General features: G+C 45.2%; 1 protein-coding gene across 1 annotated transcript in view; it reads left to right on the forward strand.

The window, feature by feature from the left end:
• Positions 1-12891, forward strand: part of LOC138567097 (solute carrier family 22 member 20-like) — a 357233-nt gene extending 344342 nt beyond the window's left edge. The window contains exons 8-10 of the mRNA XM_069644967.1: positions 9787-9895; positions 10179-10382; positions 11443-12891. Coding sequence (XP_069501068.1) covers positions 9787-9895; positions 10179-10382; positions 11443-11470 — 341 coding nt within the window. The 3' untranslated portion in view covers positions 11471-12891. The remainder of the gene's footprint in view (positions 1-9786; positions 9896-10178; positions 10383-11442) is intronic.
• Positions 12892-20186: the final 7295 nt, after the last annotated feature.

A 20186-nucleotide genomic window follows, 5' to 3' on the forward strand; every position in this document is an offset into this window, starting at 1 on the left:
ATGCCCAAGCGCTTCCACTCACTAAAGGGTAGTGAGCCACGGTTGGACCTAGATTTTCCATCACTATGGTCCATAGAAGACATCATTGATGCCATCAGCAGATTAAAGCCCTCTAAAGCGCCTGGGCCCGATGGTATTCCATCATGTGTGTACCAATCGAATCCAGATTTCTGGGCCCACATTCTTAAAATCAAATTTGATCTGATTTTACAAAAGGGCAAAACTCCCTTGTCGTGGTCTTCTGCGCTAGTTATTCCGATTTATAAAAAGGGCTCTCCGGACTGTCCCTCTAATTATCGCCCCATTGCTCTTACAGACTCTCCATCCAAAATATTTTCCATTTTTCTTCTTCACCAATTACAGGCTCATATGAGCGATAAAGATATGCTGTCTATCTATCAGGTAGGATTTAGAAAATTCATTGGTTGTCAGTTAAATGCTACCATCATCTCCCATCTTCAAGCCCATTCTTCAGTCAGTCACTCAGGGCCAATTTATATGGCTAGCTTGGATCTGACCGCAGCCTTTGACTGCGATATTCGAGAAATCTTGTGGAAATAAATGATCCATCTTGGCATTCCAACTAAATTGGTTGCCTTAATTGCCTTACTCCATAAAAACACAAATTATCGTATGAGACTCACTAAGGAAGGAGCCCTGACTGATCCCATTCCGACCGAAACTGGGGTGAAACAGGGCTGCAACATGGCAGCGGTGCTGTTCAATTTGTACTTATTAGGATTGGATGTTAATTGGATTGCTGGGGAATGTTATTCAGTGAAGTTTGGCTCATTAATGTTAGACTGGTTAGGATTTGCTGATGATTTGTTATTTTTTGATAGAACCCCTTTTGGTCTTCAACGAAAGCTGGATTTATTTTCTAAATTCGCTTTTAATCATAATCTTACTCCCAACCCTACGAAAACTTTTATTTTGATTTTTTCTAATAGAAAATTAGACTGTCATCGATACTCATGGTATATGAACGATATTAAAATTGAATACTCTCCGATGCTTCGCTACTTGGGATATCCACTGACTGATCAATATTCAATTACTATGTGGAAAAACTACCTCAATCAAAAGATCAGGGGGTTGACATCTCAAATGAAAATTATCCATCAGAAATACTGTATGTTTTCTCTATTACCCTTAATTCAATTCTATTTGCAGATGGTTGAACCCATGATCCTATATTCCCTGGACATCTGTACATATGATTTAGATGCCTACTTAAACATCTTACAGGGGAAATTATGGAAAACGGTTCTGGGGTTAGCACTTTCGATTCCCAACGTTATGATTTGCCACAAATTAAACCTACTACAACTGTCAGTAAAACACACATGGCGAAGTATTACTAATCTAATCAAGATCTACAATCCACAGAAAAACACGCTCTATGTCAAACTGAAACAATTACTGAGTGAATCACACATTAAAGCGCTCAATACCTACTCGTTCAAATTAACCAAAATTCTATTGCTCATTAATGAAACGCCATCATCTATGAGCATGTGGTTACCAAGCCAAAAACTTAAATTTCAAAGATTCTTCTGGTGTATAATGATGGATGAAATGGGCAAATATTCCTCCTTTAAAGAATACAATGAAGTTCGCGGCAGATGGGGATTTCGACTAAAATATCTCTTATAGTTCCCTTCTGCTTGCTCAAGGAAAATCTATATGCAATTTTGTCTCAACCAATTTCACACACGTGAACGATCTAAACACTGGACTGGTTATCCAATCAGTAACATTGACACTAGTTGCCGCTTCTGTAAAAATTGCACAGTGCCAGAAACCTTGAAACATCTAGTGATTAACTGCCCATTCTTTGAAGGCCTTCGAATCCAACTCCTCGAGCACTTTTACTCAAACTCTGTGACCGCAACAGAACTCTTATGGAAGCGCTGTATGGAAGGTTTCAGTCAGAATCTTACACTCCGTCTGACTAACTTGCTGGCAATTATAGAGTCTAAGTTGGCAGAAGATCTGTTGGCTGAATAAAATTGAGAAAATCTCTACATTTAGACCTTGGATTTGGGTGGGAATGAGTATTCAATGTAATACATATTAATTGCTATACTATGAGTTCACAAAATGTATACTATGTACCGAATTCTAAACTTGTACTGTGAATGTCATATGGATGACGTCTTTTGATATCTTTTGATTGTGTTTATGTTTTTGTCTAATTTAAATGTACTTATTTTGTACTAGTCTTAGTGACTAAATGGAAATTTGGTATTCTCATCATTTGCTAACTCAAAATGATGTTTTAATGTTTCCTTTACTACTTATATTCTTTTAGGGAATGTACTTTTCTTCTCAAGTGTTACTGTAAATGTTATTTCTTAATTACTGTTTTTTGAAAATCTTTTAATGTTTAATTGCACCGTTTTGTAAAGGTTTTTACTTTAATAAACCAAATACAAAAAAAATAAAAAAAATAAAAAGGCGGTCCTTTGCTGCAGGATCAGGAAACTCCCCTTTAAAAACAGCAGTACCATGCAGAGGGCTGTGCGGTAGTGGCAAGAGTGGTCCATTGTGGCCCGCTGTGCGAGCTGCATAGCTTTGGCCTTTAATTTCGAAAACTGCACTTATCCGGTGAATTATCAGCTGTAGAGGATGTGCAGCAGTGTGATTTGCAACGGAAATACAGATTAAGTGCACTCACAGCAGTTTGGCAGTTCAGTGAGGAGGTGTGTTGGCTAGTGGTGTTCCTCTCTTTATCCAGATTGTTGTGGAATTGAACTTCCCAGGAACTTCAGGAACGTCAGGCATTCTGCGAGCACTCAGGTTGTGGTATGGCTGTGGTACTCCTTTTTAAGTGCCTGGTCTTGCTGGGAACGACTGTCTCTAATTGCTTTCTACTCACAAGACACGAGCAGAGCTGCACTGAGAACTATGATAAGTAGGGAACCCCCAGTATAGATGTGTATAATTTAAAAAGCAAACTCTGCGCAGATACCAGTGATACAGTAGTTCGAGGTGGGGAGAAAGTCGGAATGGTTGGTGCTCCAGCCGGACCTGCTGTTAGGGAGAATTCTCCAGAATGGCTAATTTTCCTTAGCTAGTGAGTCCCTCAGCAGCTTTGCTGGATTTCTAGGATTTATTTTTTCACCTGGTAAGAGTGTGAGCCTTTTCTTTCCCACTCTTACATGTGTTTTGCTGTGTGTGTTTAACATTTTCTTGTGTTCGTAGACTGTGGAGCCTCACCTACTCCATAGGCATCATCTTTTTACTGTGTGTTACACAGCAGCTTCAGTGCAGTGACAAAGGGTTGTCTTTTGTAGACTTCCCAAACTCAGACTCCATTTTCTGGGACTGACTACTGTCTCCCAGAGCATGTAAAGTTGCCATTGACTTTATTAATCTCTTTTAAAAACTCACATACCCAGTACAAACTATCTGACATGGAGTTCTGGAAAGGGTTAATGCTTACCCCTTTTTGTCTGTTTCTCTTGGAACATTGGGCCTCATTACGAGTATGGAGGTAGCAATGGTGCTATTAGCGCCATGGCTGCCTCCATACCGCAATCCGGGCCCGGGTTCCTCGAATGAGGAATTACCGGGCCATCGCAACCTTGGCGGACCCGGTAATTCCCCGTCCGAGGAACCCGGACCCGGTCCATCACCATTCCCATTCGAGCCCCCATAGGGCTCAATGAGAATGGGGATGGAGCTAACAACGGGCCCGTTAATGACGGGCCCGTTGTTAGCTCCCTGGTCCCCTCGCGGGACCCGGTAAGGACGCCTGGTTTTTGCAGGCGCCCATTGCGAGTCCCGCGAGGAGACCTCGTAATAGGGCGGAACGGGTTTACCGGCACCTTTACCGGTGCCGGTAAACCCGTTCCGCCAACCTTATAGTGAGAGCCATTGTTTCGTTCCCTTTTCATTAAGACTTGGCTGGTGGCAGTGGTAACTACCCTATTTTTCCTACCGCGGTTATCTTAAATAGCCCTGGTATTGTTTTAGAATCTAAACCCGCTGGACCATATACATTTTTATACAGTTCCGGCTGGGTTTATTCGCCATTTCTTTTTGTAAAAGTCTTTCTCGTGTTTTACTCTGTGCACCTAACCAGGTTTGGTTCCTTTGTTCGCCATCCTTTCGCAGGCTTCTGCACAGAAGCCCTCCTTAGGCTCCTGTATGTCTGAGGGGGACAGGATGTGAGGGAGGGGTTTAGGACTCCCTGCACAGGGTCTCCTTGGAGACCCATGTCGCACTCTGATATGATTGGCTGCGGTGACTGTCCCGGCGGGACAGCCACCCTGCTGTATGATTGACAGCCATGCTGTGTGAATGGGGGAAAAATTCATAAAAAGCAGGTCTTTGGGTCTGGAAAGGCAGAGTCACCTAAGTCGCCAAGCAGGTCACCATGCAAGGCATCCCTTTCCTGGTCGAATTTGCTGTGCATCGCTGCATTGAACCGGATAGACAGGAGGCTCAGACCCTGTTTGGGTTTTAAGGAGCGCACCTTTTATTCGTTGCTTTGCTCTGCTGCTGGTTTCTTCCCTGGGCAGTGCAGGACCCTCCAGTCTTCCTCCTTCTTGTCAGTCCGACAGTCGCTTCAGGAACCGTGAGCCTGCAGGACTTGCCAGGAACATCTGCCTCAGCTACAGCATTCTTCTGCTTTAAAGGTACTGTGCTAACTCGGTTGTTCGTTTCGTCCAGCCGCGGTTAAAGTGCGTGAAATATTTCGCCAATCCAAGCACTTGTCCTTCTCTATTCTTTAAAGTAACTTTTCGTCCAACCAACTTCGTTCTGAACTCTTGGCAAAGACTTAACCGCAAACTACTCTGAACTGTGTGATCGCCTGCAAAGACTTTGGCCCATTGACTTTGGCCCAGGCCCCTTTAATTTGATTTCCTCACTGTAGTTCCTTTTTCTAGATTGCCCAGCCTACTCACTCGTTGGTGCTGCTCAATTTCTGTCTAACTTTGTCTTTCCCTACCTTTTAAATTGCTGGAGGCCATTTTGTTCACACTTCATTTTGAGCCTAACTTGTCCAGAATCTATTGGTTGCGGTGTTGTGTATTAGTAACGTGATTTTTTTACTGCTTGATAATAGTGAAATGTTTAATAACTGATGTGTAAATAAATGTATATTCTTTTACTCAGAAAGCTTGAGTCAGTGTTTGTTTGAATCATAGTAATTCCTGTCCTTTGTGTAACTATTGATACTGCTCACTTTACTCTTGAGTTAAGTCTGGCTGCTCAGCCATCGCTACCACTTTACTATGTGGTACAGTCTTGTACCAAAGGTGAATTTGTACTGTCACTCATAGTCCTAATTGTGTGTGGTGTTCCCAAATAGTACTGCATATAATTCTGCCTAACACCTGCTACCATGGACACTATGAATTGGCAAGGCTCCAGTGCGGGGGTGTGGGGAGAACAGAAGTGCAGTTGGACACAGCCAGGCCGAGCCTCCACCTGGTCCTGGCTCACAATCTGTGGCACATATTAGTTGTGATATGTCACAGGGTCTCGATAATGTTTTGGTGACTGGGGCAGTCAACTCAGAGGTCACTTATCAAGTTTCTATCATTGAGACCCCACACCTCTGCTCTCGGTCTCGTTGGTGAGCAACTGGATAATGAAGAGGTGGCATATTTATCTGCCTGGTCGGGTGCCCCAGTGGGGCCGAAAGGAGCAAAACAGTCAGCAAAGAGATGTGTGCATTCAGTGGAAGGTGTGAGTGGGGCATTTCTTGCTCAAGGGCAACCCTTAAACTGGGGTACGAAAGATTGTCGTCAGTATCATTGAGAGTTTATCACTGATTACTTGTTCCCTTGTTGATGATGGCATAGGGGCCACGGGATCCCAATGTTCCTAATGTTGTTTCAAAGAAAGTCGCAGCTAAGGTAAAAAAGGGAAGAACAGATTCATCACTTAATAACCACAAAGCCATTGCATCACAAAAAAGGATGGAAGATATCTCGGGTGTAGGGGTGACTTGCCACGTCCCCGTATGAGTACCGATATTAGACTGACGGAGAGAGGCAGAGCTCAGCCATCTGAGGACAGTAACTTTATTAGTGAACATACTTTGATAGCAATGGATTTGTTGGAGGCTGATAATATCCCCATAATGGATTTAACAGAGGGGGAAGGACTTATGGATTTGAATGTTGCAATGGAGGAGGATTTGATGCTGTCAATTCTTACAGAACATATGAATAGTTCTTCCAGTATGAATGCTGATAAATCTCCTGTGCCTGGGAAACTTGCTTCGCTTTAAGGTTTACATTATACCTTAAGGGAGGTAGATGAACAAGGGAGGCTAACTGCTCGTAAAATCCTGGGTCTGAAAATACGTTTGGGCTCATTTGCCTCTTTATACGATTATATACAATTAGAGCCGACTACCCACACTTTACAGTTCAGTGAGATAATACTAGGCCTTGAAGGTTCACAGGCAGACTGTACAAAGTTGTTGGAGGCTCCAACTAACCTCTTCACTCCTGCACCTGATGCTGGTATTTCTGTTGTAGAGGAATCTCACCAGCGGGTCCAGATGTTGGCTGTAGTGAGCTGAGAGCTGCTCAGATGGTAGTTCTCCCAGGGGAGGATTCTAATTTGAGTTTAAAGAAAAAAGAGAAAGAAGGGTAGACACTTAGGTTCAAGAAAATTCCAAGGAACTTACACTTGGCCAAGGAAGTGGTGGCTCCACTCAGCGTGGAGTTTATGAATTGGGAGCAGGAGGAATTAGAGGCTCCATTGAGGGTGAGAAGTCACAGTGTGGTGGATGTAACCGAATTTCATTCAAGTCAGGATAACTACTTGACTCATAAAACAGCTAGTGCTGTACAGTGGGCTACTATTCAATCCAAAGAGAGGGAGGGTAGGGGGTGGGGTGGGGAGTATCTACGACCCCAGGGACTAGCGTTGATGTGGAAAATTCGAGTCCTGGGCTGCCCTGGAGGTGATCCTCAAGGTTTCGGTTAGGGAGGTGGATCTACTAACAGTGGGGGCGGCTACAGGTGTTGGGGAGCAGAGTGCTGGAGGATAAAATGGGTCCTATAAGGATGGATGTAGGCTCTCAGAGTGGTCCGGTAACTGGGCAGTTACTAATTGACCTCCTTGATGAGGGCCAGGGGAATTTTGCACTGCCGGAGAGGGTCATACGGCTTTTAGCACCTTAGGTTTGGTTTCCAATCCAGGGGTGTTACAAAAATGAATAGAAATACTGTGGCACGATGGCGGCCATGTATCTGGAAGGCAGGGCCCCTCGCCCATTTCCACGGTGGTCGTGGAGCGGCAGCAGAAGCACGGCGGCAGAGGGGCCACTGGTGCCGATGAAAAGAGGAAAAGAGGTAAGTGGGGCAGGGAAGAATCGAGCAAACCTTTAAAAAAAGGTAAGGAAGGGTGGGCGAAGATGGCGCTGCAGGCAAGGGAAGTGGCCTCCAGGTTCCATGGAACGCAGGCTGAGATTGGCAGTTTGAGCCTGCGATCTGCTGAACCTGATTGGCTGCTCACCCCGCCCTGAGTGCTAATTGTAATTGTGAGCGCTGCTTGGCATGAAAACATGCATGCCAAGCAGCGTTTACTCACTTTGCACGGTGGAGTGCAAAAGTACAGGGGAAAAGGCAGCATACACAAGTGTATGTCTCTTTTTGCCCTGCACATTTGCACTCCATGAAACTGATGAAAATTTGGCAGCAGGAAACGTTACAGTGCTAACATAACGTGTCCCCGCCTCCAAATTACAAGCAGATAGAAAATTAGCTCATTAAGGTTCTAGTTGATCCAATAATGTTATGTAGATTATACCCATGTGCACACACAGTTACAAATGGGGATTTTTTAAAAACCATTTATATGAACGTTCCTTTATTTTCATCTTTTATACAGCCATGATATAATTGAGATCAACTCTGTGACCTCGTGATGATTACTCTGGGAATAGGATAGGTGGAAGCCAGCAATTTCTCCTTTCTTGGAATCACACACAATCATGCTAACAGCTAGTTGGGTTGCTCAGATCCAGACAGTACCTCATGGTATGTGTCTATATTGAGAGCAGCCTGATTGACTGCTGCAACTTTCTCCCTCTTAAGTGCCCCTGCCACCAAACGTCCAAACATTCTGCCCACCCATGCCTAAATACGTCACCTACCTTCCTTGGGTGCCATTTTGCTATCCTCCCCTGGTGACTCCCTGGACTTCACGGGAATGTAAGACAGGGTCTATGCAGAGTGTGTTTAGACCCTCAAGATACAAAATGACAAAATGTTGTCCTGGGTGCCATAGAGTTTGGCAGGCTTTACTAGGTGGTAACTGCACCCGCCCTCTTTAGGGGCCTTCCTTGCATTCCAGCCTTCTAACCTTGATGGTGGGCCGCTAACTCCCACTATATTCTACCTTTTTGTCATTGTGGGTTAAATATTCCACTGTTTATCTGCAGACATTTCGCACCTTATAGACTTGTGGAATTACCATGTGAATGTTCATCCAACACTTGCAACTCTGAGCCCTCCTGAGAGATTGGTTACTGCCTATCTTTTTTTGTTTGTTTTGGCTATTAGGTGGCACTATAGTGCCACCTATAAAGCAATACTATTTAATCAGATTACTCCCTGGGTGAAATGGCATATGAGAAGGGATCAAAACGTGTAAGTATTGTTTGGTTATTTACTACCCATTGACTACTATGGCCCTTTTAATCCATATGACTACGCCCCCACACCTCCAAAGAAAACAAATCCTACTAGCATATCTCTGAGCTTGGTTTCTCAAGCGTTACAATCAAAGATTGCTTTACAAAAAACACGGGCAAGCACTTTGAACTCAGTCTTCCGAAAGTTAAATACTTAATTGGAGCTGTAAACGCACTACCAGTGTAATAAAAATGTCTTAACCAGGTCTGCCTTCAGCCACTCAATTTATGACCACTATACGTGTCCTTCACTGAAGTCCTGTTAAAAACAAGCATTGGTAAAGCCAATAGTTTTGGCTAGAGCATAAGTATTAGGCATTTGCCAGGCACTTCTATTACATTATCATTTTGTAGCTTCCACCATCAATGGCGAATTATCACCACTCCGGCAATTCCCGGCAAATGCCTTTCCAATGCCAACACAAAAGCCAAAACTTTTGGCATTGCCAAGGCTTGTTTAGGTATATTAGTTAATAATTTATTGTCAGGTTAAATGCATACAAGTCTACCCATGATTTTGTTTTTCAACTATATCTAACTATATAGCTCAGCAGGTTGAGTGCTTGCTGCTGCGATCTGAGCATCTGAGCGTGATCTGCAGGTCGCAGGTTCGAATACTGGCAAGGCCAACTCAGCCTTTCATCCTTCCGAGGTCGATAAATGAGTACCAATTTCGGTTGGGTGATATTGTATGTAAATATGTGTTCTGTAAAGCGCTTTGGATTAAGGCGCTATATAAATGATATGATATGGCATTTGTAACGCGCCTATACACAGGTGTTTCAAGGCATCACCTGTAACTCATCATTATATTACCTGCATTAATGTTTTCTCTGTTCTTCTAAAGAGAGATCTGGCCCACAGCCTAGGACCTCAGAACCTGGGCTTGATGACTTTAAGAAGTCACCGTTTAACATGCTTGATTCCAAACTGAACTAGACTTGGAAGTCCTGCAGCTGGAGGCTTTAAAGCACCTGCAAGGAACTTTTTCTCACAGACTACGGAGAAGACTGGCATGTTCTAGTTTAGAGGTTTTAGCCACAAATAAAACTGTATTATTGTTTGAAACAATTTAAAATGGCTACTGGCACACCTTTTTTATTTCTTCTTTTCTCAAGAGATACCAACCTTGCGAACATTATTGGCTACAATTGCTAAAGGCAGCCTTGCTGGAGCTTTCACCTGCCTCTTCATGTTCTCCGGTGAGCTCTACCCTACAGTGCTCAGGTATGCAACTTGACTGGCTCTTTTGGTTTAAATCACACTAGTAGGTTGAAGAATTGGATATCATTGAATAGTGGTCGCTTTTAATGTTTCTCAGTAACATGGCTGGAATTAAAGCTTCTTTTGGAGGGGTGGGGATGCATACTTTCCTTTGAATGCAAAGTACTGGCGACTTATATGTACTCAGGAACACATTTCTTTGCATGGCCGGGACAAGGGGAAATATTAGAAAATCTTCTTTTATGTTTTAAGTCATCATCGGCTTTGACCACTTCTCAATTCCCAGGCAGACTGGGCTGGGCTTCCACTCAATGAACGCCCGAATAGGAGCGATAGTAGCACCTGTGGTACGCATGACAAGCAACTACGTTTCATTCCTGCCTGCCGTGATCATTGGAACTGCCGCAATAGTGGCGGGCGCTGTTGTGTGCACACTTACGGAGACCCACAAAAGGCCCCTGCTGGACACAGTGGAGGAACTTGAGCACAGGTGAGTCCTGCCCTATGGCAATTACTTTGTCTTTGTTTCATTTTCTTTTTAATTACATATATTCTCTCTGTAGTCCTAATGCGTTTAGCATGTGCCTTAAAAAACATGAAGCCCGTCATCAGAGGCAATGCCAATAGTTATGTGTCAGACGGCTCAATTTATGGGACCAATCCCAAGGCGATAGAGCATACGGAGGGCTCAGGGTATAAAACTAAAGGCATTGCAAAACAGCAAGCTATTACCACAGGACTGTGGAGCCAGGTGCTAGGCTTTGACCCTTATTTGCATAAATGCATGTCAAAGAAAAAGAAACAGGTAGAGATGGCCGCCAAACAATAGAGGCTCGGCATCTGTAGGGGATGGTCCTTTCTCTATTTTATTGGCAGGTAACAGTCCTTGAAGGGACACACCAAACACCCATGGCAGATGTTGGAGGAAAATAAGGAGAGGAATCAGGTAAAAAGGGACACCAGCGGAAGGAGAGAGCTGATGGAGCGGGAGGCACACAAAGTGGTAAATTACATCTTGATAACAATCCGGATGTGTGGTTATACTAGCTAGTATTGCCGGGAAGGCCTGCATATTAACCAGGATGTCAGTACTTCAATGTTTCACTGCATTAATATTACTATGCTTCCAGAGGTTATCCATATGTTGCTTGCATTGTTGAGCAGGCACACTTTTCTACCCACAGAGATAAAAAGATGTTCTATCGGCATAGTAAAACTAATGTAGTGATTGTAATTCCACAGTAAGAGACTCCAGAAGAGAATCCGGAAGATAAAGTGGGAACCAAATTTGAAGAATGTCATTGGAGAACATTGCACTGTGCTGGCTCTCCTCTTGCTCCTTAAGCTCTGGATTTGTCCCTCAGCTCTTTGTGGATTTATAAATCTGACACTGTTGAAAGCAGGCAGTTAAAGTAACCATATACCCCTCTTATACTGAATGAGGTGAAGGAAAAAACATCCTAGTAGATATATAAAAAGGAAAATTCCAATTTAAATATAAATGTACTTCAGAAAGTAAACATTTCTGGTTTTACTTTGTCTCCCACTAGATCAAGAAGAAAACCCCAGCCGGGGTAAAAAGAAGAGGTCCTTCTGGAATGATCCGTGTGCCAGACAACCTCCCAGATTGCCCAGATTCTGTGGCTCACCGGTGATGCCCCATGGCCAGCTCAGTTTCATGCCATCTACTCCTTATGGTCCTTCTGTTTCTCTTTTTACAATCTCTCCAAAGCTTGCTCCATGCCTGGGATCCCTGGAGAATGTACACTACTCCACAGGGTCATGCGTGCCTTCACATGGGTCAGAAAGCCATACCTCACTCATTGTAGCCTCCTGCGTGAGTTTCCAACTTGGTGCTTCTAAGGTTAGAATACTGCATCTTTAGGGAGTTGGATTGGCCTCTGTAATATCTCCCAACCGCAGTTACTAGTGGACAAAACAAGACCACTGCACTAGTCACGCCAAACCCAGATGGCGCTGAACTTTGTGGTCCGTTTCGACCGACCACACACTTTTGTAATTGTGGCATTAGAAAAAGATGGAGGAATGAACGGATAAGTCTTACTTTCTTCGTGGCCGTTGCTGGAGTCTACGAACTCGCAGACCCTTGCTGTGGGCATCTGCACACTGCCTCCTTGCACTATCCCCTGCAGCATCACTAAGACATGTCCTTCCTCACTGGCACCCAGCGACCTGCGGCAGCATTAGGCATAACATCTCTCTGTGCAAAGTCACTATGACCAGTACATGGTCTAAAGAAGAAAACAAGTTATTAAAAAAAAAGAAGCCACATATTTCACTCTTTTCTTATCTCCTCCCCTCCTCCCCTTACTTCCTTCATTTCTCCCTTTTCTTATCTTCTCTCCTCCTCCCCTTACTTTCTTCTTTCTCCCTTTTCTTATCTCCACCCCTCCTCCCCATACTTTCTTCTATGCACTTACTCTACCAGATGTGTCCCTGGACCTAGTATGATAGCAACCTCGTCTGTCTCCTCCCCCCTCCCCTTACTGTGTACCACCCCCATGCCCTCCAGCACTATCTGTTGTCAGGCCTAATACGCTAGACACTTGTTTTGTTCCTCCCCTACCTTTGTGCACCCCTCTCCCTCACCTTTTGTTTTCTCCGGCTGTACCAGAAAATGTTATCAGGCCTAGTATGATAGTCGCTTGTTTTGTTCCTCCCCTACCTTTGTGCACCCCTCTCCCTTACCTTTTGTTTTCTCCGGCTCTACCAGAAAATGTCGTCAGGCCTAGTACAGTAGTCGCCTGTCTGTTTCCATTTCCTTCCCACTCTCCCCCTCCCTTCCTTATCTATGTCTTAACTCTTGCACTATCTGAAATGTCCTCAGGCCGAGTACGATAGTTAATTTCACATCCTTACTGTTCATGGCCTGTAAGAATGTCATTGTATTTTACCTTGTTCCCTCCCTTGCCTTGAAGTGCTTGGAAACACATGGTGTATAGGCGCTATATAAATAAACAATCGTATCATATATTGAAGTTATAATGACAACCCGAAGCAGTGACTTCATATAACAATGCACACAAACTGTTCTTTCATTGTGCCGCATAAATGTGGCTTGGTGCCCATTAGAGGTTAATCGGTAATGTCCAGAGGAAACTGAAGAAGCACTTTCAGAGATGTGACAGACTGCTAGTCTCTCACACTGTGGGCCTAATTCACAGAAGCATTTTATAATGCCAAAACCCCATTGGAAACACTCTGTGAATCAGGGCCTGTATGTCCATGTGCGATTGCGGCCCTACGTTCTGTGACCACCTTAGCGACACCTACTCCAAATGCAATCAACAGGAGCGTGAAGATTTCCACTCTAAGTCCAGAGGGACAATGTTCAGCATGTGAACGTTTCATCAAGGAGGGCTACTAACTGCACCTGCCACAAGATGCGGTTCCATTGTGATATCCAGGCTGCGGAGGGGCTAAGCTGTTGTCTGCGCATCACACACACTGGACGCATTTTGTGTTGTAAGAAGCGTTTCTTGACATGGGCAAGAGAGGGGGGCTTTTTAAATTCTCACACTAGGGTGGTGACGGTGGTCTTCTCAATTTTGACAGCATTGTCAAGGCCACGCACATTTGGAGTAGTAGTGCGGGTTTCCATTATGCCCAGTGACCACAGCTGCAACAGATTCCATAGGTCCAGTTAGTAAAGCAGTGCCTATTTTCATAATGTCAATTTAGCAAAGAAGTACCAGGATTAACTTTGCTTATCACAGAAGAGAAAGATGTAAATATGTATTTCTGTCCAATTAAGACAACAATCACAGATACCGTTGTGCCCACTTAGTACAGAAAGCATCAAGCCCAGTTAGTACTGCAGTGCCAGACACAGTTAAGACCTGTTAGCATTCATTATTCCTAGTTATCAAAGTATATCCAGATACGCTTTTGGCCTTCAGCAAGCATATAGGCCCGAATTGCAGTGAGCCGAATTAGGACTACAGTGGATTCCATGGATGGACTTTATATCTCTGGACTGGGGAGTGCATGTGTGTTTGTGATACTGGCAAGTGCATGTGTGTTGCTGGGGCAAGCGGGTCTGTGCGTCTTTCTGTGCAGTACTGTGGCAGCATACGTGGGAATGTGTGCAGTGCAGTGCTAGTGTGATGTGTGTATATATTCCGTTTTTACCGCAGTGTGTTTGCAATGGTATTTGTATATGTATGTGTGCACGTGCAGTTCTGGGGCTGTGTACATGCATTTCAGCTATGATGTCTGTGCAGTTCTGGGATGATGTTTGACATGCTGGTGGTGTATGCTGTTCTGTGCATTCCTGGGGGTGGCGTATATGTGCATTTCAATGCTAGTGTGATGTGTGTGTGTGTATATTGCAGTTGTGTGGCAGTGCGTTTTCAGTGGTGTTGTGGGAGTGCAGTGATGGTGTATATATGTGTATGTGTGCACGCGCAGTTCTGGGGATGAGTACATGCAGTTTGGGAATGGCGCATGTGCAGTTCTGGGATGATGTTTGACATGCTGGCGGTGTGTGCTGTTCTGTGCATTCCTGGGGGTGGAGTATGTGTGCATTGCAGTGCTAGTGTAACGTGTGTATATATTTCAGTTGTGCGGCAGCATGTTTGCACTGGTGTTGTGGGAGTGCAGTGATGGTGTATGTATGTGTATGTGTGCCCGTGCAGTTCTGGGGCTGTGTACATGCATTTCTGGGATGGTGTCTGTGCAGTTCTGGGATGATGTTTGACATGCTGGTGGTGTGTGCAGTTCTGTGCACTCCTGAGGGTGGAGTATATGTACAGTCCTGGGCCATTATTTGATTGTTTAGTGCTCGAGTGGGGTGTTCAGTGAAGTACTGGGGGAAGGTATTTTCAGTTCATCAGGCAACACAAATGTAATATATGCAGAAAGGTGCAAGTTCTCTCCCATGAATGAGAATATTGGCTGTCATTACTCGTTTGGAAGTAACCAAAAAACTGGAGGTAACCGAATTATCTCCACTTTTTTCAGTCCAACTGATTGTGTTGCATACGAAACTGGATAGTAGTATTAGGCGACTAAAACATGTCGCCCTGTACTAGATCTGCCACCTTTGCGTAGTTCAAAAATCCTGCCCTTCCCCATTACTGCGACTAGGGGGATCAGGGGTTGCATGGGTGTTCCCCGCTCCCCTTAGTCAGTGTAATGGGGCTGAGGGGTAGCAGGGGTGTCCGCTGCTTCCATTAGATGAAAGTGGTGGACAGTTAAAGTGAGAAAAAAAACGGGCTATTATAACTGTAGAGTGCACTTCTCCCACGCTGACACCAATAATAAGGCCCCCAAGCTCGAGGAAATCTTCTTCTCTGATCCCGCTTAGTTAGACTTAGTTATACTACAGATCAACTAAATTCAGCCCCTCCCAATGTCCCAGCAGACATGGGTAGAAGAAACCCCAACCTGAACCTAAGAACGCACCCCAGCTACCCCTCACACACCCTCAACACTAACCAGCCGCATGTCAAGGAGTTCCCCCCTTCTCACCTGGGTCCGGTGTTTGCCGGTGTCTTTGATCGCTGCCTTCTTGGGAACGCTCCTGGTCTTGAACAGCGCTGCTCGAGTCTCGTCTGGTTCCAGGTTGCGTTTAGTTCCGGCATCGCGGAGTCCAGGAATCCGGGAGACTGAAAGGCTAGAAATGCCCGGGACCAGGAAGGGGGAAAGGGACAGGAGTGGGTAATAGCACTGGGATAAAGGAAACAATACCGCGAGCTACGAACACACATCTGGGCTACTCTGCAATAGCATTGAGATGCGGGGAGCCGCGGAAGGCGTGGTCTATAAATAGATCACGCCGCGCTCAGCGCTTGGAGCGAGCAAGGTCTACGGCTCTGAACGGCAATGTTGGAAGTAGTACTGAATGTAAGCCACGTTGAGACAAGGACCAGGAGGTCCAAAAAGGGTGTGATCTGAAGTTCATGACAGCATGCCTCCTCCGAAGGCCTTTCCCTCCAGGTTTGCCTGGGTGTATTAGGTGGAATCTTCTGAGCAACCGAGGAGCCTTGATATTTGAAATAGGTTCCCAGGTCCTTTCGCTAGGAGGATATCCTTTCCACTCCACTAGGTATTGAAGATGGCCCCGCTTATACCTGGAGTCACAAATCCGGGACACCTCATATTCCAGTTGGTTGTCAACCAGTAGAGGAGGTGGTCTACTGGATTTTCGAGAGGATTGGGTGTAGGGTTTCAATAGGGATGTGTGAAAAACTGGATAAATTCTTTTCCAGGAGTCAGGTAGCTTGATTCGATATGAGACAGGATTGATAATCTCCTTGATGGGAAATGGACCATAGTAGCGGGGAGCCAGCTTGTTTGGTCGTAAGTATCGGGGAAGTAGTTTTGATGACAACCACACTCGGTCAGCGACCGTATAGGAAGGACCAGGTCTTCTCTTGGAATCCGCATACCTCTTGGTTTGTGATCTGGCTTTCTCTAAGTGTTCTTTATCCTCCCGGTGAATGTTGATAAGAGTTTCGATCCAGGAGTCAACAGTAGGTACTGGTGTAGGGTAAGGAAGAACCGAGGGTAAGACCGATGGATGGAACCCCTGGCTACACTAAAAGGGACTGGTCTGTAGCGCTGAGTGTTCGGAGTTGTTGTAAGCGAATTCCGCAACGGGTATTAGGAGAGACCAGTCATCCTGGACTTTGGTGGCGAAACATCGGAGATATTGTTCCAGGGTCTGATTTGCACGTTCTGTGGCTCTGTTGGTTTGGGGGTGATATCCTGAGGAGAGGGCACGTTGGATTCCTAGTACCCGACAGAGCTGTTTCCAGAATTGTGAAATGTATTGGGGACCCCGGTCAGATATGATCTTGGAAGGAAGCCCATGTAGTCAGAATATGTGTTCCAGAAATATTCCAGCTAGCTCTGAAGAGGAGGGTAGTTTCATTAGTGGCGTAAAATGGGCCATATGGGTAAACAAATCTATGGTGACTATGATGGTAGTATATCCTCGGGAAGGTGGTCACTCCACTATGAAGTCTGTAGCAATGATTTCCCATGGTTTAGAGGGTAGAGTAGGCTGCAGAAGAAGACCCGCCGGGCTTTTGTTATCATGTTTATTTTGGGCACAGGTTATACAAGCCTGGATGTATTGCTGTACGTCAGACTTCATTTTAGGCCACCAGAACTGTCTCTGTATAAGACGGAGGGTGTTGGTGATACCTCGGTGCCTGGAATGGAGTGTGTCATGACAAAGGTTTATTATTTTTTGCTGTAACTTCCGTGTAGGAATGAGTAGTGCATTGTCCTTGAATAAGTAGCCTTCCTTGGCTCTTAATATCCAGAGATTTCGTGTTGAAATGTCCTTCCATAATTCCGAGGATTGAGTTTGCGATCAGACTTCTTCTAGGAGATCAACTGCTTGGGCTACGAAGATCGTGGGAGAGAACATTTTAGGAAATGCCTTATCTTCAGTGGTCTCGTAGTCAGGACGGCGAGACAAGGCGTCAACGATCAGGTTCCGTGATCCAGGGACATGGGTAATGTGGAACTGATACTGGGCAAAAAAGTAGGCCCAACGTGCCTGACGACTGTTCCTGCACTCCAGTGACTGTAGAATCTGAAGGTTTCGATGATCAGTATGCACTTGGACAGGGTTTCTGGCTCCCAGAAGTAGATGTCGCCATTCTGAAGGCGTGGCGAATGGCTAAGAGTTCCTTTTCTAGGATGGAGTAGTGCGTTTCACTAGGAGTTAAGGTTCTTGACAGATAAGCAACAGGGTGTTCCAAATCGTCCTCCATCTTCTGCTTCAACACTGCTCCTATAGCGTAATTAGAGGCATCCGTTTCCACTAAAAAGGGTCGACTTGTATCAGGTTGAGCCAAAATGGGAGCTTGTGTGAACTCAGTCTTTAAACGCTGAAATGCAGTTTCTTGTAATGTTGACCAGACAAATGGGGTGTCCTTCTTTAGCAGAGCCACTATGGGTTGTACAATCTCGGAAAAGGTGGCTATGAACTTGCGGTAGAAATTGGCTAGTCCTAGGAAGGATTGGATTTGTTTCACGGACGTGGGAGTAGGCCATGCGAGAATTGCCTTTACTTTAGAAGGGTCCATGCCAATCCCCTCTGGACTAAGGATAAATCCCAGATAGTGCACAGAGGTAACGTGAAACAAACATTTTTCAGGCTTGGCTAAGAGGTGATGTTCCCGGAGTCTTTGTAGAACTGCCTTAACATGTCCTTCATGCTTCAGAGGGTCTTTGGAAAAAATCATTATGTCGTTCAGATAGACAGTGACGAAGAGAAACAACATATCAGAGAACACCCTATCCATAAAACGTTGGAATACTGCTGGGGCATTGGCTAGTCCAAAGGGCATGACCAGGTACTCGTGGTGACCAAAGGGTGTTCTAAAGGCAGTCTTCCACTCGTCTCCTTCCCGGATACGTATCAAATGGTAGGTACCCCTGAGATCCAATTTGGTGAATATTATGGCTCCTCTCACAGCTTCCAGGATATCCAAGATATGGGGCAGTGGGTACCGATCCTTGAGGGTGCATTGATTTAAGCCTCTTTAGTCGAGGCAAGGTCTGAGTTCCTTGTTATCCTTCTTGGGAACGAAGAACAATGAAGCACCCGCTGGAGATTTCAAGGTTCTTATGGTGCCGTTTTCATGATTAGTGTCTAGGTATTCCCAAAGGGCCTTTTTCTCGGGTTCGGAAAGAATGAACATTCTGCTGAAAGGAATTACAGCTGAGGGATGCGTATCTTTGGCACAGTGTTCGGGCCTGTGATGGGGTAAGGCCTGGACAATGGCAGTAGAAAATACATCAGCATATCCCTTATAGGCCTCTGGAACTTGTATGACATTGGAAACCATGAGTGGTTTTTCTTGGTCTCTTGGTAGTTCTTTAGGAGTTACCGAGGAGGGATCCAGGGATAGACACTGGGACATACAGAACTCTGAGCCCAGGAATATTGATCCTGCTGTCCAATTGATATACGTATTGTGCTTTTGTAACCAGGGCATACCCAAAACCATGGGGTAATAGGCTGACTTAATGATGTCGAATGTAATCCGCTCTTGATGATGGTTTATGGAAAGTTGGATCTTTTTAGTCTGCAGGCTTATGGGTCCTGAAGAGAGGGGTCTTCCGTCAATTGCTTCCACCGGCTGCATGGTGTTTCGTGTCTCGTACGGAATATGATGACTAACAACCCAGTCTTGATCAATGAAAATTCCCATAGCTCCGCAGTCCACCAAGGCCAGAATGGGATAGGTCTTGTCTTTGGAGGGCAACAGGAAGGCCTGCAGTATCACCAAACTGTTTTGTCCAGGAGAGTTCAAGGATGGAAATGATGTGGAGCAAACATCTCTCTCCCGAATCTCTGCTCCATTTAAGATCGGGAGCTGGCGTTTCCCGAACGCAGAGGAGGTGCCAGAGGACATTCTTTGACCCAATGTTTGTCGAAGCACAATACATACACAAACCCGTATGGATCCTTCTCAATCATTCTTGAGGTGATATGGGTCCACGAAAAGGCTCCAATTTGCATGGGTTCAGGTTCTGGGGCTATACTTGGGTTTGCGTCTGTTCTGGATGTGCTCTCAAAGGACGTCTTGGGTGGGTTTCCCTTGGATTTCTTCCTTTCAGCCTTCCTTCCCTGGATGCAAAAGTCTATTTGCAAGGCCAGGTCCATTAGTGCTTGGAATGAGTTTGGTCTGGCCACCCTGGCCAGTTCATCCTTGATCTCATCATTTAGGCCTCTCCTGAACAGGGTAAAACTAGCCTCAGAGGACCAGTCTGCTTCCTTAGCCAATTGTTTAAATCTGGTCACATAAGTGAGCATATCTTGGGAGTCCTGTTGAAAATCCAGCAAGCGTTCTTGGGCAGTATAGACCTGCTCTGACGATCAAACATGCCTTTAAGGGCCTGTATGAACCCCTCGTAGTCGTCTAGGAGGGCATCGCCGGAGTTAACAAGGGGTGTTGCCCAAGTTAAGGCGTTGCCGGAAAGGTGGGATATGATGAAACCCACCTTAGCCCTAGGAGTCGAGAAATAATAGGGCTTAAAGGTAAAATGGACCAGGCATGAATCCAGGAATCCGCAAAGTGTTTTTGCCGAACCATCATACTTGTCAACAATACCGGCCAACAGGGCACCCTCCTTTATAGCAGAATCCCGGGACAAGACCAATTGTTTGAGCGCAGCGTTTTCTGCCTTAAGGTTTTGAACCTCGGTTGATAATTCTTGCATGCTTCGCATTAAGTCCTGCACGGCGGCTTCCATCTCGTTTTTAGGCTCGATCGGGTGGCGTCTCAAACTGTCAAGGAGTTCCTCC

Source organism: Ambystoma mexicanum, chromosome 2p (assembly GCF_040938575.1).
Source record: "Ambystoma mexicanum isolate Mex_15411 chromosome 2p, UKY_AmexF1_1, whole genome shotgun sequence".
In the NCBI taxonomy this organism is placed as follows: domain Eukaryota; kingdom Metazoa; phylum Chordata; class Amphibia; order Caudata; family Ambystomatidae; genus Ambystoma; species Ambystoma mexicanum.